General features: G+C 46.7%; 1 protein-coding gene across 1 annotated transcript in view; it reads left to right on the forward strand.

Annotated features, from left to right (window-relative positions):
- myom2b (myomesin 2b) overlaps positions 1–21,073 on the forward strand; it is a 141,864-nt gene that overhangs the window by 29,740 nt on the left and 91,051 nt on the right. The window contains exons 6-11 of the mRNA XM_038800416.1: positions 82–174; positions 7,664–7,752; positions 7,865–7,915; positions 11,493–11,657; positions 16,809–16,970; positions 20,696–20,837. Of these exons, the coding sequence (XP_038656344.1) occupies positions 82–174; positions 7,664–7,752; positions 7,865–7,915; positions 11,493–11,657; positions 16,809–16,970; positions 20,696–20,837 (702 nt within the window). The remainder of the gene's footprint in view (positions 1–81; positions 175–7,663; positions 7,753–7,864; positions 7,916–11,492; positions 11,658–16,808; positions 16,971–20,695; positions 20,838–21,073) is intronic.

Here is a 21,073-nt window from a genome sequence, read left to right on the forward strand (position 1 = left end):
CTTAAATAAATTTACATTGGTGTTAATCTCTTGTCTTTATCCAGAAATAGTTTCTCTGACTTATTTGTCTTTTACTGGAAGGTATAAAGATGATGTCTACATTGATCAAACAAGTGACCCAGTCAAGTACAGGATGGATAGCTACTACGGAGTTCACTCTTTGGCGATTAACCGGTGAGTTCAAATAGAAATAGAAAAGGAAGTTCAAGAGGTCGTGGTAACCATGATTGTGATTTGTATTGTGTTTCCATTGAACCGTAGAAAGATACTGCATAAAAGGAGGCCTTTCAGCCCATTTGTCTTGTACTAGCTATCGGCAGAGCTTTGAATCTGCCTCTATCGCCTTTCAGGCAGTTCATTCCAGTCACGACAATACGCTACGTTCCTCTTGTCATCTGTTGATTTTGCCAGTTGCCTTAAACATGTCCTTTGGTTACTGACCCTTCTCCCACTGGAAAATAGTTTTGCCTTCTTTACCCTATCAAAACTGTTTATGACCTTGAATAATTCTATCAAATTTCCTCTAAACCGTCATTGCTCTAAGAATAACAACAGCAGCTTCTTCTGTGTCTCCACATAACTGAAGACTGACATCCCTGCAGTTAGTCTAGTAAATTGCTTATGCACCCTCTCCAAGGCTTTAACCCTTCCTGAAGTCTAGTTCCCAGAACTGAACATATTTTTCCAACTGAGGCCTAACTACTATTATATAGAGGTATTGCATTACTCACTTTCTTTTGTACTTTATTTCTCTAGCTAATAAGCCAAGATTCCCATACATTTAACAGCCTTCTCAACTTGTCCTGCAAGCTTCAAGGATTTGAGGACCCTTTGCCCCACTTAAAATTGTCCTAGTTTGTTTCAATTGCCTCCTTATTCTTTTTATGTACTGGACTGGATTTAATGCAGCACATCACAGCGGGAAACGTGGTGGTTGGGCGCACTTAATTGTGGGATGGTTCCGCATCTGGCTTCAGGCGATGGAAAACCTCCCCAAATTAAGTTGGAGGATGGAAGAGACCAATGCAGGATTCCTGGCCACCTGTGGCAGGATGTCAGTTAGAATAGTAATAAGCCAAACGCCCATTATCCCCAAACCCATTGTGATTTAATGGTGGCTCTCGGATTAAATAGAGACCTCAGGATTTTTGCTTACTTCTGGAAGACCAACCAGTTGGCTAGTGGATCCTGAGTGAGCAGGAGAGCGGAGCCTAGAGGAAGCAATGAAATGGAGAGAGGGGACCAGGGAAAGCAATGGAATTGAGAGAGGGGCTCTGGGGAAGGAGAGAGCCAGAGAATTATGCCTGGGGGAAGCAGTGAACTGGATGTCGAACCGAGGGGGAACAGTGAGCTGGGGCCACTTTGAGGAATAGATGGCTGCGAGGCCCATAGGCGAGACGTTATGGAGCACCAGTTGGGAGAAGTTGTGGCTTTGGGTGCTTACTGATGCAAGTGGGAGATTGAAGGCATGATCAACCTGCCTTGTTGCACCTAAAGGTTGGCATGATGCGGCCGGTAGGTTCTGGGAGATTCCTCTGGGATCTACCGAGCTCATCATGCCTCACAAGATCAAACGCGATCTCGCGCGATCTGAATCCCTCCCACAAATGGGACACTTGTGGGGTCTCCCACGGGATTGGAGGCCCCCAGGTAGCTCCCCTCTGGGCAGGATGGTACTCTGTTGCCACCTGGATACCTTGGCACTGCCAACCTAGCACCCTGGTGCCAGTGTGGCACTGTCAAGGTGTTGAGCTGGCAGAGTCAGTGCCAGGCTGTAATTTTTCCTTCAGTGGGGATTGGGTCCGGGGATGCCCTGCCTGTATGAGCTGAGGTGGATGACCCCATTATAGATGTTTTTTGGGGGGGGGGGGGGGGATTAGAGGTCACATCAAGGGGGATGGTGTCTAGAAATGGGGGACGCCATTTGAAAATGGTGTCCTGATCTCTTCCTGCACTGAGGAATTCTGGGGAGCGGAGCTCCTCAGTGCAGGAAACGGGACTACATGCAGCCTTGGTGGGGTGTTCCCTGCTGAGGCACCAAAATGCAACAAAGTCCCGATAGATAGCATGGTGTTTCTCGGAGCTCCGAACACTGGGAAACACCATGCTAAACCCTCGTCATGGGACTCTGTTGCAATTTGCAATTTGGAGAGTGCATTGAATGAGTGAGAATGAGAGTGAATATGAGAGTGGATGAGTAAGTGTGAGAGAGTGAGTGAGAGCAGGTGCATGAGAGTGACTGAGTGAGTGAGTGGGCATGAGCCCTACACCTAGTCTTCGGTTTCACACATATATACACATCCATTCACACTCCCCAAACCATACACATTGACCCCCTTCATACCCTGGTTATTTTTTAATACTGTTTTTTAGCTTAACAATTTATTGCTCTTGCATTGCTTTACTTTTGCTCACAAACTGTTTCTTTCCTTAAAACCCTAAACTGTTTCTTTCCTTAAAACCCTAAACGTCATGAAAGTGAAATCCTGGCAATGAGACATGTTCTAATGTTGTATGGATTGGATGTCTGACTGATTTGTTATAACCTCTGGCTGTTAGATTCAATCATCTAGCCAGCAAAGAAAAGGACAGTGTTAATGACCATCAGTGTGAATCACTGACGCTTTACCTTCCATCATTGTAAAGACTGTAAAGTCATCCGCTGTCCAGGTCAACAGGATGACAATTATTATCAGTTTTGGAAGTGCCACTTTGATTGACAGCTGAGTTTCCTGAGATTGCGTTACACTGTTCTGTTCCACCTGATATAGATGAATGAGGTCATCTGCTTTCCTCATTTGCGCTGAAGCTCTGGTCAATCACAGCTGCCTTCACCAAAATGCTGAGCTGTCTGCGATTGGATCTCTGCTCCTTCATAGCAGATTAGGTTCTTTTGGCTATCATCTTGTTACTAAGGCCATGTTAAGTTGGTGATTTGAAACCTTTCTAATTCTGTTTTTTCTGTGCCTGGTTTATAACTTTCAAAAATATCTGATACATAAGCTCTTAATTCTTGCTTATGTAAAAATAAATTTAGCGATTCTATGATCTGCCACATGCAGCACACGAAAAGAAAATAAGACATTTAAATAAGACATTTAATTCTTGCATTACTGATGTGGGCCCGAATGAGCTGGAAAAATAATGGTAAGTTTAATGCGCGCACCATTAGTCTTACTTGACTAGCCCAGCAGTTTGTGACAAGGAAGAGATACCCCATCAGTTATCCTTCACTCAGGTGGCTGCCTGATTTACATGGATGACCTCCCTGTGAGGGTCAAGAAACATTGACGCCATTAGTGTAAATCAAACTCCTTGCAGAAAGTTAGTGATGGTAATTAATGATGACAGGACACTTTTAATGATGTGATTTAAATTTAAACGTTTTGAGCTGAACGGTGAGGAAAAATATTCAACTGATGGGTCATGATGTGAGATGCCCTGCACCAGTAAACTCTGGGCCAATATTTTCATGGGGATCTCTTTAATTAGGGGGTCTCTGATTGGGCGGGGGGGGGGGGGGGGTCTGGGGGATCTGATGGGGCTGGGCAGGTAGTGCATTGTGTGGGGGAGGGTGCCTTCCGATTGACTTTGGGGCAACTCTCTTAAAGAATTACTCCCTTGGTCCACCGTGTCAGGTACATGCTTATCAGAGCCAGCACCAAATCTCGCCCACGTGATTCTTGGCCTAAAGAATCACATGGGCTTGGAGAATATGGGATGGGATTCTCTGACCCCGGGGCCTGGTTGGTGACTCGCCGGGCCGGGCGCGATTCATGCGACACCGCCCTGACGCATTGACGCCGGCAGGGCCGGCGTGGCGCCACTCGGGGGGCGCTCTATGCACCCCCCGCGATTCTCCACACGGGATGGGCCGAGTAGCTGCCAAGATAGCCCGAGTCCCGCTGTCGCTGTTCACACGTGGTCTTACCCGACGGGACCTCGTCCAACCTGTGGGGGGGCGGCCTGGTAGGGGGAGCCTCCACCGTGGCCTGGCTTGCGATTGGGGCCTACCGATCGCGGCTGGCCTCTCCTGGTGGGAGCCTCTTTTACTCCGCGCCGGCCTCTGTAGATCTCCGCCATGTTGCATCAGGGCCTGCGCAGGAAGGAAACTACCGTGCATGCACGGGTACGTGCCGGTCGTTTACGCGATGGCGTTTATGACGGCATCAACACTCAGCCTCCGGATCAGAGAATCCCGCCCCCGGTGCCTGGCCTGTTAATAGGATGCAAATGGATATTATTGATTTGCATTTTGTATCTTCCCGCTGGCACGGGCGCTAAACTGTTTTTTTTCGCCTGATGCTGGAATCTCTGCCACATTTGGAACTGTGCTCCTGGTGGCGGCGGAGAATCCAGCCCAGTGTCTATGTCATTCTCAATTGAAGCTTTTTGTTGGTACATTCGTGTCTTCTGGAAATGTGAAGTACAGATTAATGACTTGTGCTTCATTGTCTGATGCTGTGACTATTATTTTAGCTCAAATATTATTTTAGTCATTTATTATCATCCATTTTCTCACCCTGGGATCGGTCTTACATTTCGGAACTGGATGGCAGGGTAGGATTCCAGGCTGCAAGCCTTGGGATTTTCTGTGAAGTTATTTTGATACTCTGACTTTAATGGGGCAGCGGCTTATGAAAATGAATAATGTGTGGCAAAGTGTTATTAATCTGTAGAGGCAAAGTGCTAGAAAAGCCATGAATTATTCTTAATTGTGTTGAAGCCACAGTCAACTAATGATCATTTAAATAATCTGACGTATTAGTGAATAAATGATGAGTTATTCACAGAACACGTGTTCATGCAGATGGAACCCTTTAACAGTTTGGCTGGATTCTCCGCCGGCGGGATTTTCCATTGCGCTGGCCGCACGCCCCGGCAGCGTGGGGTGGCCACAGTGGGAAATCCCATTGGCAGGTGGTGGGAACAGAGAATCCGGATACCTGCTGCCCCGGAAAACGCGGCTGGTGGACAGAGAATCCTGCCGAACATTTATTTTAAAAGATAATTTTTCTACTTTGTTTTGAATGATTCTGGACAATGGCTTGACTTTAATAAAAGTTGATAGTATCGTGTGTCAGCACAGTATTTTGGACTAAATGGATATTTTTTTTTCCTCTTCGCTCCTGAAGACATTGGTTCTTGGCTTATCCTTCCATGGGTGCTTTGACCTGAGTGACCATACAAGGACCTAATACTGAGTCAGTAGGCTTTTGACTGTGAAAGGCACAGCATAATTCTGAGAAACCCGTACACTGCATAGTGACCAGAAGGCTGGGTGACAAATTGCTATGCTCTATCCGGCTTCACTTGAGGACAGTTGTTTGCTTGCTTGCCTGTGCTTATATCCACCTGCTTCCTTCCCTTTCCAGGACTTGCCTGTAGGTCAGCTTGGCATCAGAGCTGGCTGCATATTCCAGAGCTTAGAGTGTGCATTGAGATTGCCCCACCACCACCTGCAGCTGTATTCATATACACGAGGCTCAATTTCCATTGAGCCTTGGGCCTTCATCTTTGAGGGGAGGGATTGGGGGGGGGGGGGGTTTGGTTGTTAGCAAACAACTCCCACCACATTGGCTTCTTGGCCAAACTAATTTCCCTCTCTCTGTCTTACTATTATCTCCTTTGTCCAGGTTTGAAGGAAACCATTGTAGCAGGCCACATGTTTTCCCGACTGAGGTTAATTGACCTGAGCAAAGTCTCCTTGGATCCAGCCTGGACTGTGACTCACTAATATCTACAAGTCCTGAATTTTTGTTCCCAAATTTTATGTCTGACAAATATCTATGGAGCTTTGAGAGATACAACTAGAGCATTAAATGTAATTAGCCTGCTAAATTGATAAAGGGGGAAAGAGATAGTGTGAGTTTTCTCATCATCCCTCATTATCTTCAACATGGAAATCAATTAACAGTTTCGGCTTAAAATAATTTAAAAATTAAACTATTGAATAAATTAAAAACACTAATCTATTGCAATAAGCAAATTGACTATGGACTGGAAAGGGGTCAACAACAGTTTGCTAGAGGTTCTATCCCACCCTTCCAGAACAATGTAATGACACTGGCAATTTTCCTATTCAAAGTGGATAGTTCCAAAGGAATCCTGGGAGATATTGACATCCATGTGGAGCATCCCTGCAAAGTGTGAAGACACACTTCCAAAAACTGCCTGTTGTAAGTTTGCAAATGCAGTTTTAGCTGTCCAAAGGAAACCATTTATGGTTGCAGAAACTTTCAATCAGTATACAATAAATTGAGATAACTCAAGCCCAAGTCAACAAATACAAAATTACAGAAACCCAATGACTGATGGACAGAAATACCACAAGCTAACTAATCCCTGGGATCTCCTTGCATGTCCTTAAAAGGCAGGTTAAATGGAAATATTTCACTGATTTGTGGGGTTTAATCTCGATGTTGGAGTTACCTAAATTGGCAAGAAGGCCCCAGTATTAAGCAGGGCAGTACAGTCATGGATAAAAAGCTGATGAGGCCAGGGATGGGTTTCCCAATCCCAATTGTTGGACCTCAAGGAAATGGAAGTATGTGGACTCCCACATGACAATCAGTCTGGAAGCTACAGTTGGGGGGTGCCCCATGGGAAATGTCCCTCGCAATTCATGTAGGCTCTGGCCATGATTGATGAGGCGTGGTGTTGTCTGAGGGCCAAGAAACATTGTGGGCTGTGATTGCGGGACGCAGGAGAGCCTGGTTCATGGGAGGCCTAACTTTTCTTGCAAGGCCCGGCGGTGTCCTTCTGGCTAAGGCTCCAACTCCCAGAAAGTTGTGCCTGATGGTGAAAGGACTGATGCTGCAGCTTGAGCACACCGCCACCACCCCCTACCCCAACCCCCCATCCTTCTCCTCTGCTCAGGGCTTTGATTAAAATTACAGCTCAGAGTCCTGACGACATCATCAGATCTGATCTGCACATTGACTGCAGGATCCCAATTCCTTCCCGCACGTGTTCTGCTTCCAGCTCAAAAGAGCAGGTTAAGATCAAGACACAGAAGGAAGATTACAGGATCAGTGGGGCAAGTGAATCCTCCTATTTGGGCTGACCCTTCACTGGCCTGCTTTCTGCCATGTAGAATAGTTAAAATCTAGCCATTTTTTTCTTGCTCTCTTTTCTTCTGTATCTTTTAATAGAAAATGATTTAAAGCTGGGGTTGTAAACTTGAGGGAAACTACCCAAGCCTTAACTCACACCAAGTCCTGTTCCTCTGTCACCCTGTGCTCACTAACCTACATTTGACCCCAGTCAAGCAATGACTTGTTTTTAAAATTCTCATCCTTGCTTTCAAACCCCTTCTTACCTGCAGCCCCACAACCCTCCGGGGTATCTGCGTTCGCCTAATTGTGGTTTCTTGAGCGCTCCCGGTTTTAATGGCCCCACCATTGCAAGTTTTGTCCGCTGGGAATTCTCGTGAATTCTCTCCATAAAGCCCTCCACCTCAGTCCCCACTTCTTTCTTCCTTCCTCGAAACCTATGCCTGACCAAGATTTTGGTCATCTAACCAATAGACCTTTTGTGCAAATTATTGTTAGATTTTGTTTGAAAATGCGCATGTGGAGGACTATTAAAATATGTGCTTGTTATTGTTACTGAGGGTCTCACGTTGGTGTGATGCTACTAAGATGACCTTTTTTGTTTTCAGATGCAGCATCAATGACACTGCTCAGTACACTGCCTTGGCTTTTAACATTCATGGAGAGGCAACAACCAGTGCCACTGTCATTGTCAAACGTGAGTTTCAGAAGAAACATAGTTTGATCTATTTTCAGTGTGTGGGATACATCTTGTAAAGGAGGGAGCATGATTTAGCCAATAATTCATTCAAATTACCATCTCCTTTTAGGATTCCGAGGAGAGGAAGAACCTTACCACTCTGTCTTGCTGCCTTTGAACTGTAAGTAAATACTGGTAAAAGTAATCAATTGCATCCAATGTGACTAAATATCATCTGTTGTTTGAACAATCGCTCGCTCTGACAGCGTGAAATCGTCACCACTATATTTTTCATGCAGCTTTGTAACAGCACGAGATATCACTGAGGAGTCTTATATAACAGAGGGTATTAAGTTTTGCTATGTACGGCACAGAGCACTGCCCGGAACCCTGCTCCCAAGGCTCTGCACTTTTACCCCACTAGTTCGGGTTTGCACACTCCCACATGACCTGAAAGGTCGCCCCTTGAAGGGGGTCAAGGTACCATACCCCTCTCCCATTTATTTCCTCAGCACATATGTACACCACAGGTTATTAACAGTTAACTATGCACAATAGGACAGAAACACCAATGGGGGTAATATTGTACAGTCCTTTACAAAGTCAGTCTATCAGGGGCCAAAAGAGAAAATGTTGGAAAAACTCAGCAGGTCTTTTAACTTTGACAGAGGGTCACCTGGACTCGAAACGTTATGCATCTATCGGGGGAGAAAAAAACCTAACATTTTGAGTCCAGATGACCCTTTGTCAAAGCTAAAAGACATAGAAGGTGGGAGATATTTATACTGTGGGATGAGGGAATGAAAGATGAGTCATAGCCACAGAAACCAAGGGAAAAGAGTATGAAAAGAGTAGGAATGGAAGTCCCCAGAGAGAATAAAAGGTATGAAAGGAAATAAATAAAATGTAAAAAACAGTTGAAATGAAATGGAATGAAAACAAAGAGGTCGAGATGAGGTAGAGCTAATCATCTGAAGTTGTTGAATTCGATGTTGAGACCAGAAGGTTGTAGCGTGCCTAACCGGAAGATGAGATGTTGTTCCTCCAGTTTGCGTTGAACTTCACTGGAACATTGCAGCAGGCCAAGGACAGACATGTGGGCATGGGAGCAGGGTGTTGTGTTAAAATGGCAAGCAACTGGAAGGTCAGGGTCCTGAATGCACACAGACTGAAGGTGCTCAGCAAAGCGATCACCTAGTCTATGTTTGGTCTCTCCGATATAGAGGAGACCACACTGGGAGTAGCGAATGCAATCGACCAAATTGAAAGAGGTGCAAGTGAAACACTGCTTAACCTTGAATTAGTGTTTTGGGCCTGGGATGTTAAACATGGAAGACTTAAAGGGGCAGATGTTACACCTTCTGCAATTGCTTGGGAAGGTGCCATGGGAACACATTTTCGAAGTACCGCTTTGGAAAGTGGCATCATCAGAACAAATGTGATGGAGGCAAAGGAGCGGCGAGAAAGGGATGGAGTCCTTACAAAAGAGGCTGGTTTGAAAACAAGTGAACTTTAATAAAAAATACAGACACAAGCCTCGGCTGATTTTAGAAATTCTGTAGTTTTAAATGTGCATGTTAAACTTGGAGAATTGAGTGACGAGTTTTGCACTTCAGGTCCTGGGAATGGAATTGGGGGCGGGATTCTCACAGCCCTGGGCCGGAGCATCCCCGCGAACTGGCCACGCCGCCCTGACGCCGGCACGCGATTCTCAGCAGAGAGGAGAATCGGTGCCATTGGCGCTGGTGTGGTTGGCCCGGTGCTGGTCGCGGGTCGTTCTACGCAGCCGGCCTGCTGATTCTCCAGCCCGGATGGACAGAGTGGCCGTAAGAAAAGAGCCGAGTCCCGCTGGCGCCGTTCTAACCTGCTCTTGGCCGGCGGGACTTCGGCGTGGAAGGGTTGGGTGGCGGCCTGTGGAGGGGGGTGAGAGGTCCGACCCCGGGGCGGGGGGCCTCCGATGTGGCCTGGCCTGCGATCGGGGCCCATTGATTGGCGGGCTGCACTCAGTGCTGGGGGCCTCCATTCCTACGCGCCGGCCCCCGTAGTCCTGCGCTATGTTGCGTCGGTTTCAGCGCGTTGAAGGAGGCCACTGCACATGCGCGCGTTAGTGCCGGTGCCACTGCGCATGTCCTCAGTGCCGGCGCAACTGTGCATGCGCAGATCCCACGGCGCACAGTCCGTGCCGGGATCGGCAGGTGGAGTAGCGCGAACCGCTCCAGCGCCATGCTGGCTCCTGTAGGGGCCTGAATTAGTCCTGGAAGCGGCCCATTCACGCCGTTGTAAAACACAACGGCATTTACAACGCCATGGAGACACTGCCGCAGGATGGGAGAATCCCGCCCTGGATATCAGAACAACATCCCTGCCTGGCCAACTTCATATAAATAGTTAAATCGTCTGGTTGTTTCATACAGGCACATTGGGGGTTAACTGGGAACACCAGGACTGGGTTCCTTGCTCATGTGCAGCATGTCCTGTCCACACATGCACTGTCTCCACCCCATCCGCCCAACTCCCATGCTCCTCTTTGAATTAAGTTCTGCGAGAGGGAGAAATAAGCCAATGGGATTTCTTAATGAAATAAAAGAACCAATTGACTTCACTGATTGAATTGCCACACATGTGCTTATCCATACTTGTGCTCAGTGGGTTAGAGGAGCACACCATCGTGGCAAGATCTACAAAATAAGTGGATTGTACATTGCTGCTTAGGAATGCCTTCAGTGGTATTGGAACTGCATGGCTGTAGTCCAAAGCTTTTAGTAAAGTGAAAGGCAGCTTGAAAAGGCCTTTTGACTAAGATCAAATATAATGCCTTTTCTTGTCAGCTTGGATCTGGTATGTCTGGTGAGGACCATGAATAAGATTCTATTTGAATTTAAATTGGTTTCTGGAGCAAGCACGAAGATGGATTAAGGGCTTGCTGTCTCCTCTTTGTGCATTGGCTTTCTGGGAAATTTCATCCTTGACTATCTTAATGGAGATAACAACTGTTTAATGTAATTGCCTGATAAACCATCCTTCTTTCAAACCTTTAACTCCAACCTCTAATGCTAGACTATCTTGTCTAACCTAAACAACTATGGTCATTGTTTGTTTGATTCTTGGCTAATCTTCTAAAGGAGGCAAGATCAAGAGCTAACAGAGGAATGCATATTTTAAAATATTCCCCCTGACTCCCTCAGGAGGTCAAATGGATTAATTGAAATGGATAAAGCCACTTACCTCTGTATAACGCAATCTTTGCGTACAAACCCAGCTCTCTTTTTTGAAGAGCATGAAGAAAGGCAGGGTCCCAATATAGCTGACAACCAGGGAAAAGAAGCAATGATTATTCTCTGACCCATGTGATTCCATACTTGCAGTATAATGGACAAATTTACCCTCAAACTCCTATTCTAGTTCATTGTTCTGTCTGACCTCAAATCTCTCTGTCTTTCCTTCCTCTGCAAGCTGTGTCCATTGAACCTCGAATTTGGATTTTCTACTCCTTTTATTCTTGATTGGATCTTCTCTCCTATATTTTCCAACTCATTAACCCTCAAGACCAGTAATGTTACTCATACGAGAGAAACTGTTGGAGAATTATAAATATATAACTTGATCTGACATAGAAATATAATTCACACAGAAATGCTGCTGAATAAATATTATTGTCCAACACTATTGGATAGAGATTTTTTAAAAATGTAAATTTCATCAGATATGAACAAGAACTGCTTCTATGTGCTAACATGTCTTGTTTTTTCCCCCCACAGTACCTCTGTTGTCACCTCCTATTTTCACACATATAGATATTCAATATAGTGAGAAATTTGGTGTGAGTTTTGGCACAGAGGGAGAGACAATGATATTGTCCTGCCGGATGATCCTTACACCAAACCTCAGCCGTCTCCAGCCGGAAGCTGTGTGGTACAGAGATGGTCAGTAATTTTGTCCAATTTTTCTATCTGTTTTCGCTTGTGATATTTGTGGAAGTGTGCATCTGTTAAAGTGAGCTAGTGGTACCAAAGAAGAAGCTGGTCTTGTATCTCTGTGCTTGCAGATTCTTGTCCCTGCAGAGCTTTGCATTCCAAGCTTCCTGCTTCTAGGTTTCCAGCCAGGTCGAAGCCAGCCTGTGGAAATTCAATGCCTTGTGTCGTGAGGTTATAAGTACTTTTAAGGTGTGGGCAGCAAATTGACTGCTGCATGTCCAACATTAAAGCAGTGACTGGTCTTCACAAGTGTTCCATTGGCTAAAACAGCATTGGGACATTCTGAGGGTGTGAAAATATATATTGCATTTTTTTATTTGAAGTTGAAGCATTCCATTGTTCTTATAAAAATAATTTCTTCATTTGCATAGCCTTCACTGTCATCATAGAATGATTGATTAATATAGCATTCTAAGACTTTTTGGTTCAGCATGTCAAGGTGGTTGTGGTTGTTGGAGGTCAGCCATTGTTGTCCTAGCACAGTGCTGCAGGATTTCCTCAGGATAGTGTCCTCGGCCCAACAATCTTCAGTTCCTTATCAATGACCTTCTTCTAACAAGGTCAGAAATGGAGAAATTTGCTAATGATTGCACCTTCTCAGATACTGAAGCAGTCCGTGTCTGCGTACAGAAAGACCTGGGTAACATCCATTTTGTGCCACAAAAGTGCCAGGCAATGACTGTCTCCAACAGGCCATGATGCGTCCTACCCACCACCAGCAGCATGATGTCACGCCAGCATGAATCACTGCTGATTTTCAAAAGTGAACATCAGTTCTGATGACCATGTCAGGGGGCACATGGTGTCTGTAGGCCCTGGGGGTTGAGGGAAAAGGCTGTACATTGCCCTTAGAAAATTGCACCCTTTATGTGAAACAATACATGCCACTTTAACTGAAAGCTACAGTTTTGTAATGAGCTCCATGTGGGCATAGATAGAGTGGATGGGCAGGCACTCTTTCCCAGGGTGGAGGGGTTAGTCACGAGGGGGCATAGGTTTAAGGTCCGTGGGCGAAGTTCAGAGGAGATGTGCGAGGCAGGGTTTTTACACCAAGGGTGGTGAGTGCCTGGAACGCATTGCCAAGGGAGGTTGTGGAAGCAGATACATTAACGGCGTTCAAAAGGCACCTCGACAAACACATGGATAGGATAGGTATAGAGAGATACGGCACTGGGAAGTGCTGAGGGTTTTGGCCAAGGGTGGTATCATGACCGGTACAGGCTTGGAGGGCTGAAGGGCCTGTTCCTGTGCTATATTGTTCTTTGAAGAGCCAGATTCAGTGTCCAGCTTGCAGATGCCAGCCAATATCATGGACCAGATACAAAAAGTACATCCACTGAAGTATTCTGCTGAGGTATTGTGAATGAAGAGGGAATCTAAGTTGAGGTTAAAGTTAGATCAGCCATGATCTTACTGAATGGAGGAGCAGGCTCAAGGAGCCGGTGATCTATTCCTCCTAATTTGTTTGATTGGATGAGTGCAGCTGTAACTGCACTCAAGAAGCTCGACACCATCCTAGGGAAAGCAGCCAGCTTGATGGCACCCTATCCATTGCCTTTATGCATTCACTTCCTCGACCACTGGTGCATAATGGCAGTGTGTGCCATCCACTCATTAAGGCTACTTTGAAAGCACCTTCCAAACCTCCGACCTCTGCCACCTAAAAGGATAAGCACAACAGACGCATGGGGGCATCATTGCCCGCAAGATTCCCTCCAAGTCATACACCAACCTGACTTGTATCTGTATTACCGTTACTTCATGGGGCCAAAATACACAACTCCTTCTCTAACAACACTTTGGGTCTTAACTGCATGATATGAACTGCCTCAAGAAGGTGGCTCAACACCATCTTCTCAAGGGCAATTACAGATGGGCAATAAATCCGGGCGACGTTCACATCACATGAATGAATAAAAAAAACTAGCTTTTTATTCCATATTTATTTAATTAGCTGAATTTAAATTCCCCAGCTGCCTTGGTGAGATTTCAACTTATATCTCCGAGCCATTTGTCCAGCCCTCTAGATTACTCTCTGCAAAATGCTATCATTTGCAGTGCATGATCATAGAATCAAAGAATCATAGAACTTACAGTGCAGAAGGAGGCCATTTGGCCCATCGAGTCTGCACCACCCCTTGGAAAGAGCACCCTACTCAAGCCCACACCTCCACCCTATCCCCGTAACCCATCTTAACCTTTTTGGATACCAAGGGCAATTTATCGTGGCCAATCCACCTAATCCGCACATCTTTCGGGACTTGTGGAAGGAAACTGGAGCACCCGGAGGAAACCCACGCAAACATGGGGAGAACGTGCAGGCTCCGTATTGACAGTGACCCAAGCCGGGAATCGAACCTGGGACCCTGGAGCTGTGAGGCAACTGTGCTAACCACTGTACTACCGTGCTGCCCATTATGGGATGCTATCGCTGACATTATGATGACCCAGCATTCACATTTGTACATGCAAAACTGTCAATAAACATAACATTAAAATCCACTTTATGAATAAGATATTCCCCAGGATCAATCAAAACTATTTCTGCCAACCAGCCAGACGTTTCAGCATTGGAATTAGGAATCATTTTTACAAACAGTGTTCCAAATTGGAACCATCCTCCACAAATAGCAATGGATGCGAGATCAATTGTTAACTTTAAAATTGTGGTTGACAGATTTATTAGCCAAAAGTATTTAGGGATGTGGGGCAAAGGTGGGCATGTGAAGTTAGGCCAGGGATCAACCATGATCTCACTGAATGGTGGAACAGGCTCAAGTGCCTAGATTGACTGCTGTGAGCGGAAAGACAGAAAAGCAGAAAGTCTGTGCATTTCCGTTTTGTACCTTGCAAGTGGTGTCATGAAGAGCAGTCTTTAGATTTGCAATTTTTTCTGCTGTGTTTTGCAAACAAGTAATCAAATTTCCCCGTAAGCGTATTCACAAGGGCAATGCCCAACTTAAGCAGAAAGTAGCAGACAGATTCTAATAACAGGCTTCTTAGATGGGAGTCCAAGTGGAAGTATGGGTTAGAAACACTTGTTGGAGAAAAGTAAGTACATTAAACCAATCAGGCATATATTCTGGTGACAGATATTTTAATTTAGCACGCCTCAGTAGAACAGAAGTGGTTGTACCCTCTGTGTCTTGGCGCTGCCCATGATATTGGCTGACATCTGCTGGCGAGATGTTGAATTGCTGCATCCTTTTAGTTGCTCGCATAGAAGTCATGATACAACTTTGCCTTTCAAGTTTAGGCATGTGTATATTTTAATCTAACCGAAAATAATCAGAGTCCGTTCTGGGCGGGATTCTCCGGGAACCACCCCGCTATCTAACGGCACTTTGTTGCCATTTCAGGAACTCCACCCAAAGCCGCACTTAGCGTCATTTCCTGGACTGAGGATCTCCTCAGTACAGGAGGAAATTGAGCCCCATTTTTAAATGGCACCCCGATCTCTTGAACCCCCCCCAACTCAACTCCTACACGCCCAACTCACCTATTGGGGATTTTTCGAGCCCCACCTCACACAGGCAGGGCAGTCCTGGACCCAATCCCAGCATGGACAAAATGCCATCCTGGCACCCAGGCAGTGCCCCTGCCAGCCTGGCACCCCCACCTGGGTGCCCTGGCAGTGCCAGGCTGGCACCTGGGTAGCAGTGCCAGTGTGGCAGGCTGGCAGCGCCAGGGTACTCCAGATGCACCAGCAGTACAAAGGTGCCATCCTTCCTGGAGGGGACTACCCGGGGGCCTTCGATCACCTAGGAGCCCCCCCCCCCCCCTCCCCCCCCCAATTGGTCCATTTGTGGGGACCAGTGCTAAACGGCACTCGGTTGGTGTACACCCAGCAAGCCCGATAGATCCAGGTGGTTGTTCCTTCTGGCGCGAGCATAGTTAAAAGAGTTTTAAGCTCTTTTTTTACTATGCGAGTCAGGGTCTGGCCCATTGTGGGCAGGATCCTGATCGCGAAATCTGGTTAGATCTTTTGAGGCGTAAGGACCGTTAGGAATCCGGGGGAGAGGCCACTCCTGGCAATTACCATCTGCATCCCGCCCGATTCTGGCAGGACGCAGCCGGTAGATCGCACCCAAAGCTTCTTCTGGGCAAGTTTGAAAAAGGATGGATGAAAATTTATTTTTGCTTTCTGTGTTAATTCACTGCATGCAGGACAATCACAAGAATCTCGCTGAAAATGGCAATCATTGGAAATCTTTCTTAGCTCCTAAACCTTTACATTGGTGGCACTTGGAAGGACAAATGAAACCTGTCCAATAGTTAATGTTGTTGAAGCCTGTCGCGGGGTGACTGCTATATTTTTCTTTTTCTTTCCAGTTTCATTGATAGTGTTACATGCCACTAGTGTGTGCGATGTGCATGAGAGTTGTGACTTTGCCTCTTTCCTTCCCTTCTCTGAGAAAAGAGACTGTGGTGATTTTCCCATAGGCGGCGTCACAGCTGCGATGAGGAGAGAGCCATGTTTGAAAGTGTTTTATTCTGTCATAAGATTCACAAGCAGCAGCGAAGATGATAATTCATTTGCATTATGAAGAGAAATTGCACGTGCCCAGCCCAGTGACCTCTGTCCTTTGCCCAGTGGACTCACGTCCTGATTGCCAGGAACAGCAGGGGTGAATTTTCAACCTGCTGCATACCCAGATATAAAGCTGATGTTTTCTAATCAGTCAGTTATGGAAGTGCCTGATTTTCAGCTCAACGGGAATGAAGATCAGGCAGTTTCTATCTCGATCTACAGTTTTCTGTCCAGATGACAACTTGAACATCAACCCCACACAAAGCATATATTCTGCAATAGATCGCTAATGAAAAAGTGTGGCGTACCTTCTGGATAAATGGGTTTCAGGAGAGCATGGATAGTATCCTGAACACTTATCTATACAGTGGGGAAAACTTACTTTGCGATCATTGAGGAGCTTTATGTCATCAGATGAAATGAACCAGTTTGGTTAAAAGGTACAGGGTTTTTCTTCTGAACTGTATCAGTGACATCTTAAGTAGTGGAACTTAATTATCCAGGATATGTTGCTTTCAATCACCAAAGCCTGTAACACTGCTGATCCATGCAACATTTTGTTTCTCCAGATGTTGAGATAAAGAAGTCCAAGTGGGCTGCAATGTTCTACAATGATTGCACTGCTATCCTGACCCTACCACATCTGAATAAAGACGATGAAGGCCTGTATACATTACGCTTGATTACAAGAGGTGGCATTTCACAGCACAGCGCCTATGTATTTGTCAGAGGTACAGAATTCAGTCTTTTGCTCAACCTTCTCTGCACAGAGCTTGATGATGATATGCAACTGCTGTTTCGCCCCACCTCCCCCACACCCCACCCGCCTCCCCCACACCCTACCACACCGCCATCTCCCCCAGGAGGGGGCATCACCCAATTCAGTCAAAATTCTCTGATTTTAATATGCCTGTGTTGGTTTGCACGAGTGAGTTATCAGCTCAACTAATGGAATTAAGGCCACTAACATGCTCACTGGATTTACACAATGTGTCCAAACTGCATCGATTTAGTTTTGGCATTCTCAGGAAGCTAGCGGATATTATTCAGTTCTTCCTTTTCAAGCTTTAATGTCCACATTTCCCTGAATGCACTTGTTGAATAGTTTGAGATCGCAGGCTGTAATTGCTGGTTGGGTTAGGAATCATGCTTGTCAGAGTTTGCGGTATTGGTGGGTGAGCACTTAATTTGCGTATGCAGATAGGTAAAAGAAGCATTTGGGGTGCACCACTCTGGCACCTGCCCCACAGCCATTCATTCACTTGTAAGGGATAGGGGTTTACACAGGATACTCCACCCAGTCCAAAACCAGGCTGGTTTCTTTCAGTCCTTTTTTAAAATTTAGAACATAAGAACTAGGAGCAGGAGTAGGCTATCTGGCCCTTCGAGCCTGCTCCACCATTTAACGAGATCATGGCTGATCTTTTGTGGACTTAGCTCCACTTTCCAGCCCGAACACCATAACCCTTAATCCCTTTATTCTTCAAATTCTTTGCTTGCCTTTGGAAGGCCAGGCCACAACCTAACCTGAGACCCACTGCTGGTACCCACTTCTCTGCTCCTCATGGAAATCACCATCTGCCCATTCGCTTGGTATACTGGCTTCCACTGATTTGCCAGTGCTAGGAATGCAAATCTTACTATTTTAAAGACAAAGCCTGCAGTCCTGTGGCTATATGACAAGAATTAATTCAACACAGGGCAAATGCTTGAAGTGTTCTTAAAATTTTAATGTTACATGTGCTTATGGACAACACCTGGGGTTACAAAGGATGTTTTGCCACAGAAGGTACGTACAATAGTCAGGCCACTCCTCCGAATAGATCCTTTCTCAGCCTTCCACCTGTGTTTAAACTTAAGTAAAGGGTTGTTTCAGAATTTTCTCCACTACTTTCACTCTTGGTTTTATATTAGGTTTATGTAGAACAACATATCAAGGCATCGTAATGCAAAACATAATTGTACTGTCTATTTACGGTACTGAAATGAATTGCGCCAGTGACCCGGGTTCAAATCTGGCCTTGAGTCACGGTGTGCAGTTTGTACGTTCGCCTTGTGTCTGCGTGGGTTTCCTCTTGGATCGCTGATTTTGTCCCACAGTCCGAAGACGTGTGGATTGGCTGTGCTAAATTGCCCCTGAGTGTCCAGGGATGTGCAGGTTACGTTATGGGGTTACAATAGGGCAGGGTGGATAGGGGAGTGAACATGGGTAGAGTGCTCTTTCGAAGTGTCGGTGCAGACTCGCTGGGTCGAATTGCCCCTTTCTGCACTGTCGGGTTTCTATGATATAAGCGTACCCATTATAGGATTAAAATTAAACAAGTCTATTTTATATGACATTTAGAGCATTCCAAATATTGCCGTCAACTGTATTCTAATAATTAACCACAGAACCTAAATACATTTTTTGTTATCAACTATTTTTTCAATCTTCATGTCTTAACAGTGGGGTCCAGTTCAATCTGAAGAATGGGAACCCTCATTCAAGGGTTGTCCTTGCTTCTGGCTCCCTCCACTGGCAATCTTTTACCTTGTCAGTGGCAGATGAATTTTCTGTCCTTCGACAACCAGGAAATTCCTGGAAATGGCAGCAGCTTGGCTTAATGCATGGATTTCAAGAAATACCAGATTTCAAAGATAATTTACAGATCAAATTGAGTGAACTGAAAGAGCACTTTCTGTTGTAGTTGGGCTCTGTGTCAAAAGCAGTGCCTTTAGATTGACGCCATTTGTTTCAGCATAGGTTCTCCAAATGATTTGCTGTAACTTTGGGTCATTGTCCAGGGAAGTGGAGTTAAGGCCACAAATCGTAGGCAGGATTCTCCCGTACCCGGTGGGGCGGGGGGTCCCGGCGGGACGGAGTGGCATGAACCACTCTGGCATCGGGCTGCCCCAAAGGTGCGGAATCCTCCGCACCTTCAGGGGCTAGGCCGGCGCCGGAGTGGTTTGCGCCCCGCTGGCCAGCGTGGAAGGCCTTTGGCACTGCGCCAGCCGGGGCTGAAAGGACTCCGCCAGCCGGCATGGGTCCGTGCATGCGTGGGAGCGTCAGCGTCTGCTGACATCATCCATGCGCGGGGGGGGGGGGGGGGGGTTCACCTTCGCGCAGGCCATCGTGGATGCCGGCGTGTAGGAAAAGAGTGCCCCCACGGCACAGGCCCGCCCGCGGATAGGTGGGCTCAGATCGCGGGCCAGGCCACCATGGGGGCACCCCCTGGGTCAGATTGCCCCCCCTCCCCCCCCGGGTGCCCGGAGCCCACCCGCGCCGCCAGGTCCCGCCGGTAAGGAACCTAGTCCAATTTATGCCGGTGGGACCTGCACAGAACGAGCGGGACTTCGACCCATCACGGGTCGGAGAATCGCCAGGGGGCCAATGCGAGTGGCCGCTGACCGGCGAGGCGCGATTCCCGCCCCCGCCCAATCTCCGGCGCCGGAGAATTCGGCAGCCAATGGGGGCGGGATTCACGCTGCCCCCGGCGATTCTCCGACCTGGCGGGGGGGGGGGGGGGGGGGGGGGGGGGGGGGGGGGGGGGGGGGGGGGGGGGGGGGGGGGGGGGGGGGGGGGGGGGGGGGGGGGGGGGGGGGGGGGGGGGGGAAGAATCCCGCCCTGGATCAACCACCAACCACGACTGGCAAGAGCGGGCTCAAGGGCCCTGCACCTGCTCCAGTTTCTAATGTTCTCCTATGTAAGATCTGCAGAGTTCCTGGAGAAATGGCATATTTATGCATTTTTTCAAAATTTCTGATGATTTTCCTGCCAAATTTATGACAGTCGATTAGGCGAACCTCCTATGGAAATGCGACTCCTCAAGTCAGCAAGCTAACTTTTAGTGCTTAAAATGGAAGGACGTTTTCCTATTTTAAATGATTGTTTGGAAAAGTGTTCTGCTTATCAAGTTCATTGATGTTATCAGTGCTGTGGAATGGACCACATTTTCAAGGGTCCTGGGCCAACTCAGCACAGATTAGGCATATTTGACTGCTTCTTCCGCTTCAGCCCAACAATAGATTCTAATCCCAGACCCAGAAGAGCACCCGTCTTCTGCAGATAGCATTCCAGTGTGAAATGTTTGTTCTAAAGGGATAGTTTCCAAACTTGCTTGCTATCCATTTTTGTTGTAATCAATACTGGCTTCATGTATTACACAAAGGAATAATGGGCAGGTTTTCTTTTTTAAAAATTTAGAGTACCCAATTTTTTTTCCCAATTAAGGAGCAATTTAGCGTGGCCAATGCACCTACCCTGCACATCTTTTTGGGTTGTGCAGGTGAGACCCACGCAGACACGGAGAGAATGTGCAAACTCCACACGGATATGGACCTGGGGCCTGGATCGAACCTGAGTTCGAAGCGCCATGAGGCAGCAGTTCAAACCACTGCGCTTCCGTGGCGCTGTAATATTGGGTAAGTTAAAAGGATAATTTTCATTCCTTATTCTATGCCCTTTTTCTCCTTCCAGATGCAGACGCCCTAGTTGTAGGTGCTCCAGGAGCCCCCATGGATGTCACATTTTATGATGCCAACAAGGATTACGTCATCCTCACCTGGAAACCTCCAAATGTAACCAAAGAAAGTCCTGTGATTGGATACTTTGTTGACCGGTATGATTCCCATTGTACATGGTGGTTAAGTTGGCAGTAGAAAGATGCCTGGTTAATGCTGGCGTGTTAAAGTTGTCAGGCACAGTGTGATTTAGTTGGCATTCGTTAATACCACTGGAGATTCATCTCATGGGATCATGATCACCTCTTCCATTTGGGGTTCTTTACCTGGGATAATGAATCAAACACATCTGTCCTCAGCTTTTAGTCACAGAGTGGGAAAATGGGCTTTTAAT

Source organism: Scyliorhinus canicula, chromosome 6, assembly GCF_902713615.1.
Source record: "Scyliorhinus canicula chromosome 6, sScyCan1.1, whole genome shotgun sequence".
Taxonomy (NCBI): domain Eukaryota; kingdom Metazoa; phylum Chordata; class Chondrichthyes; order Carcharhiniformes; family Scyliorhinidae; genus Scyliorhinus; species Scyliorhinus canicula.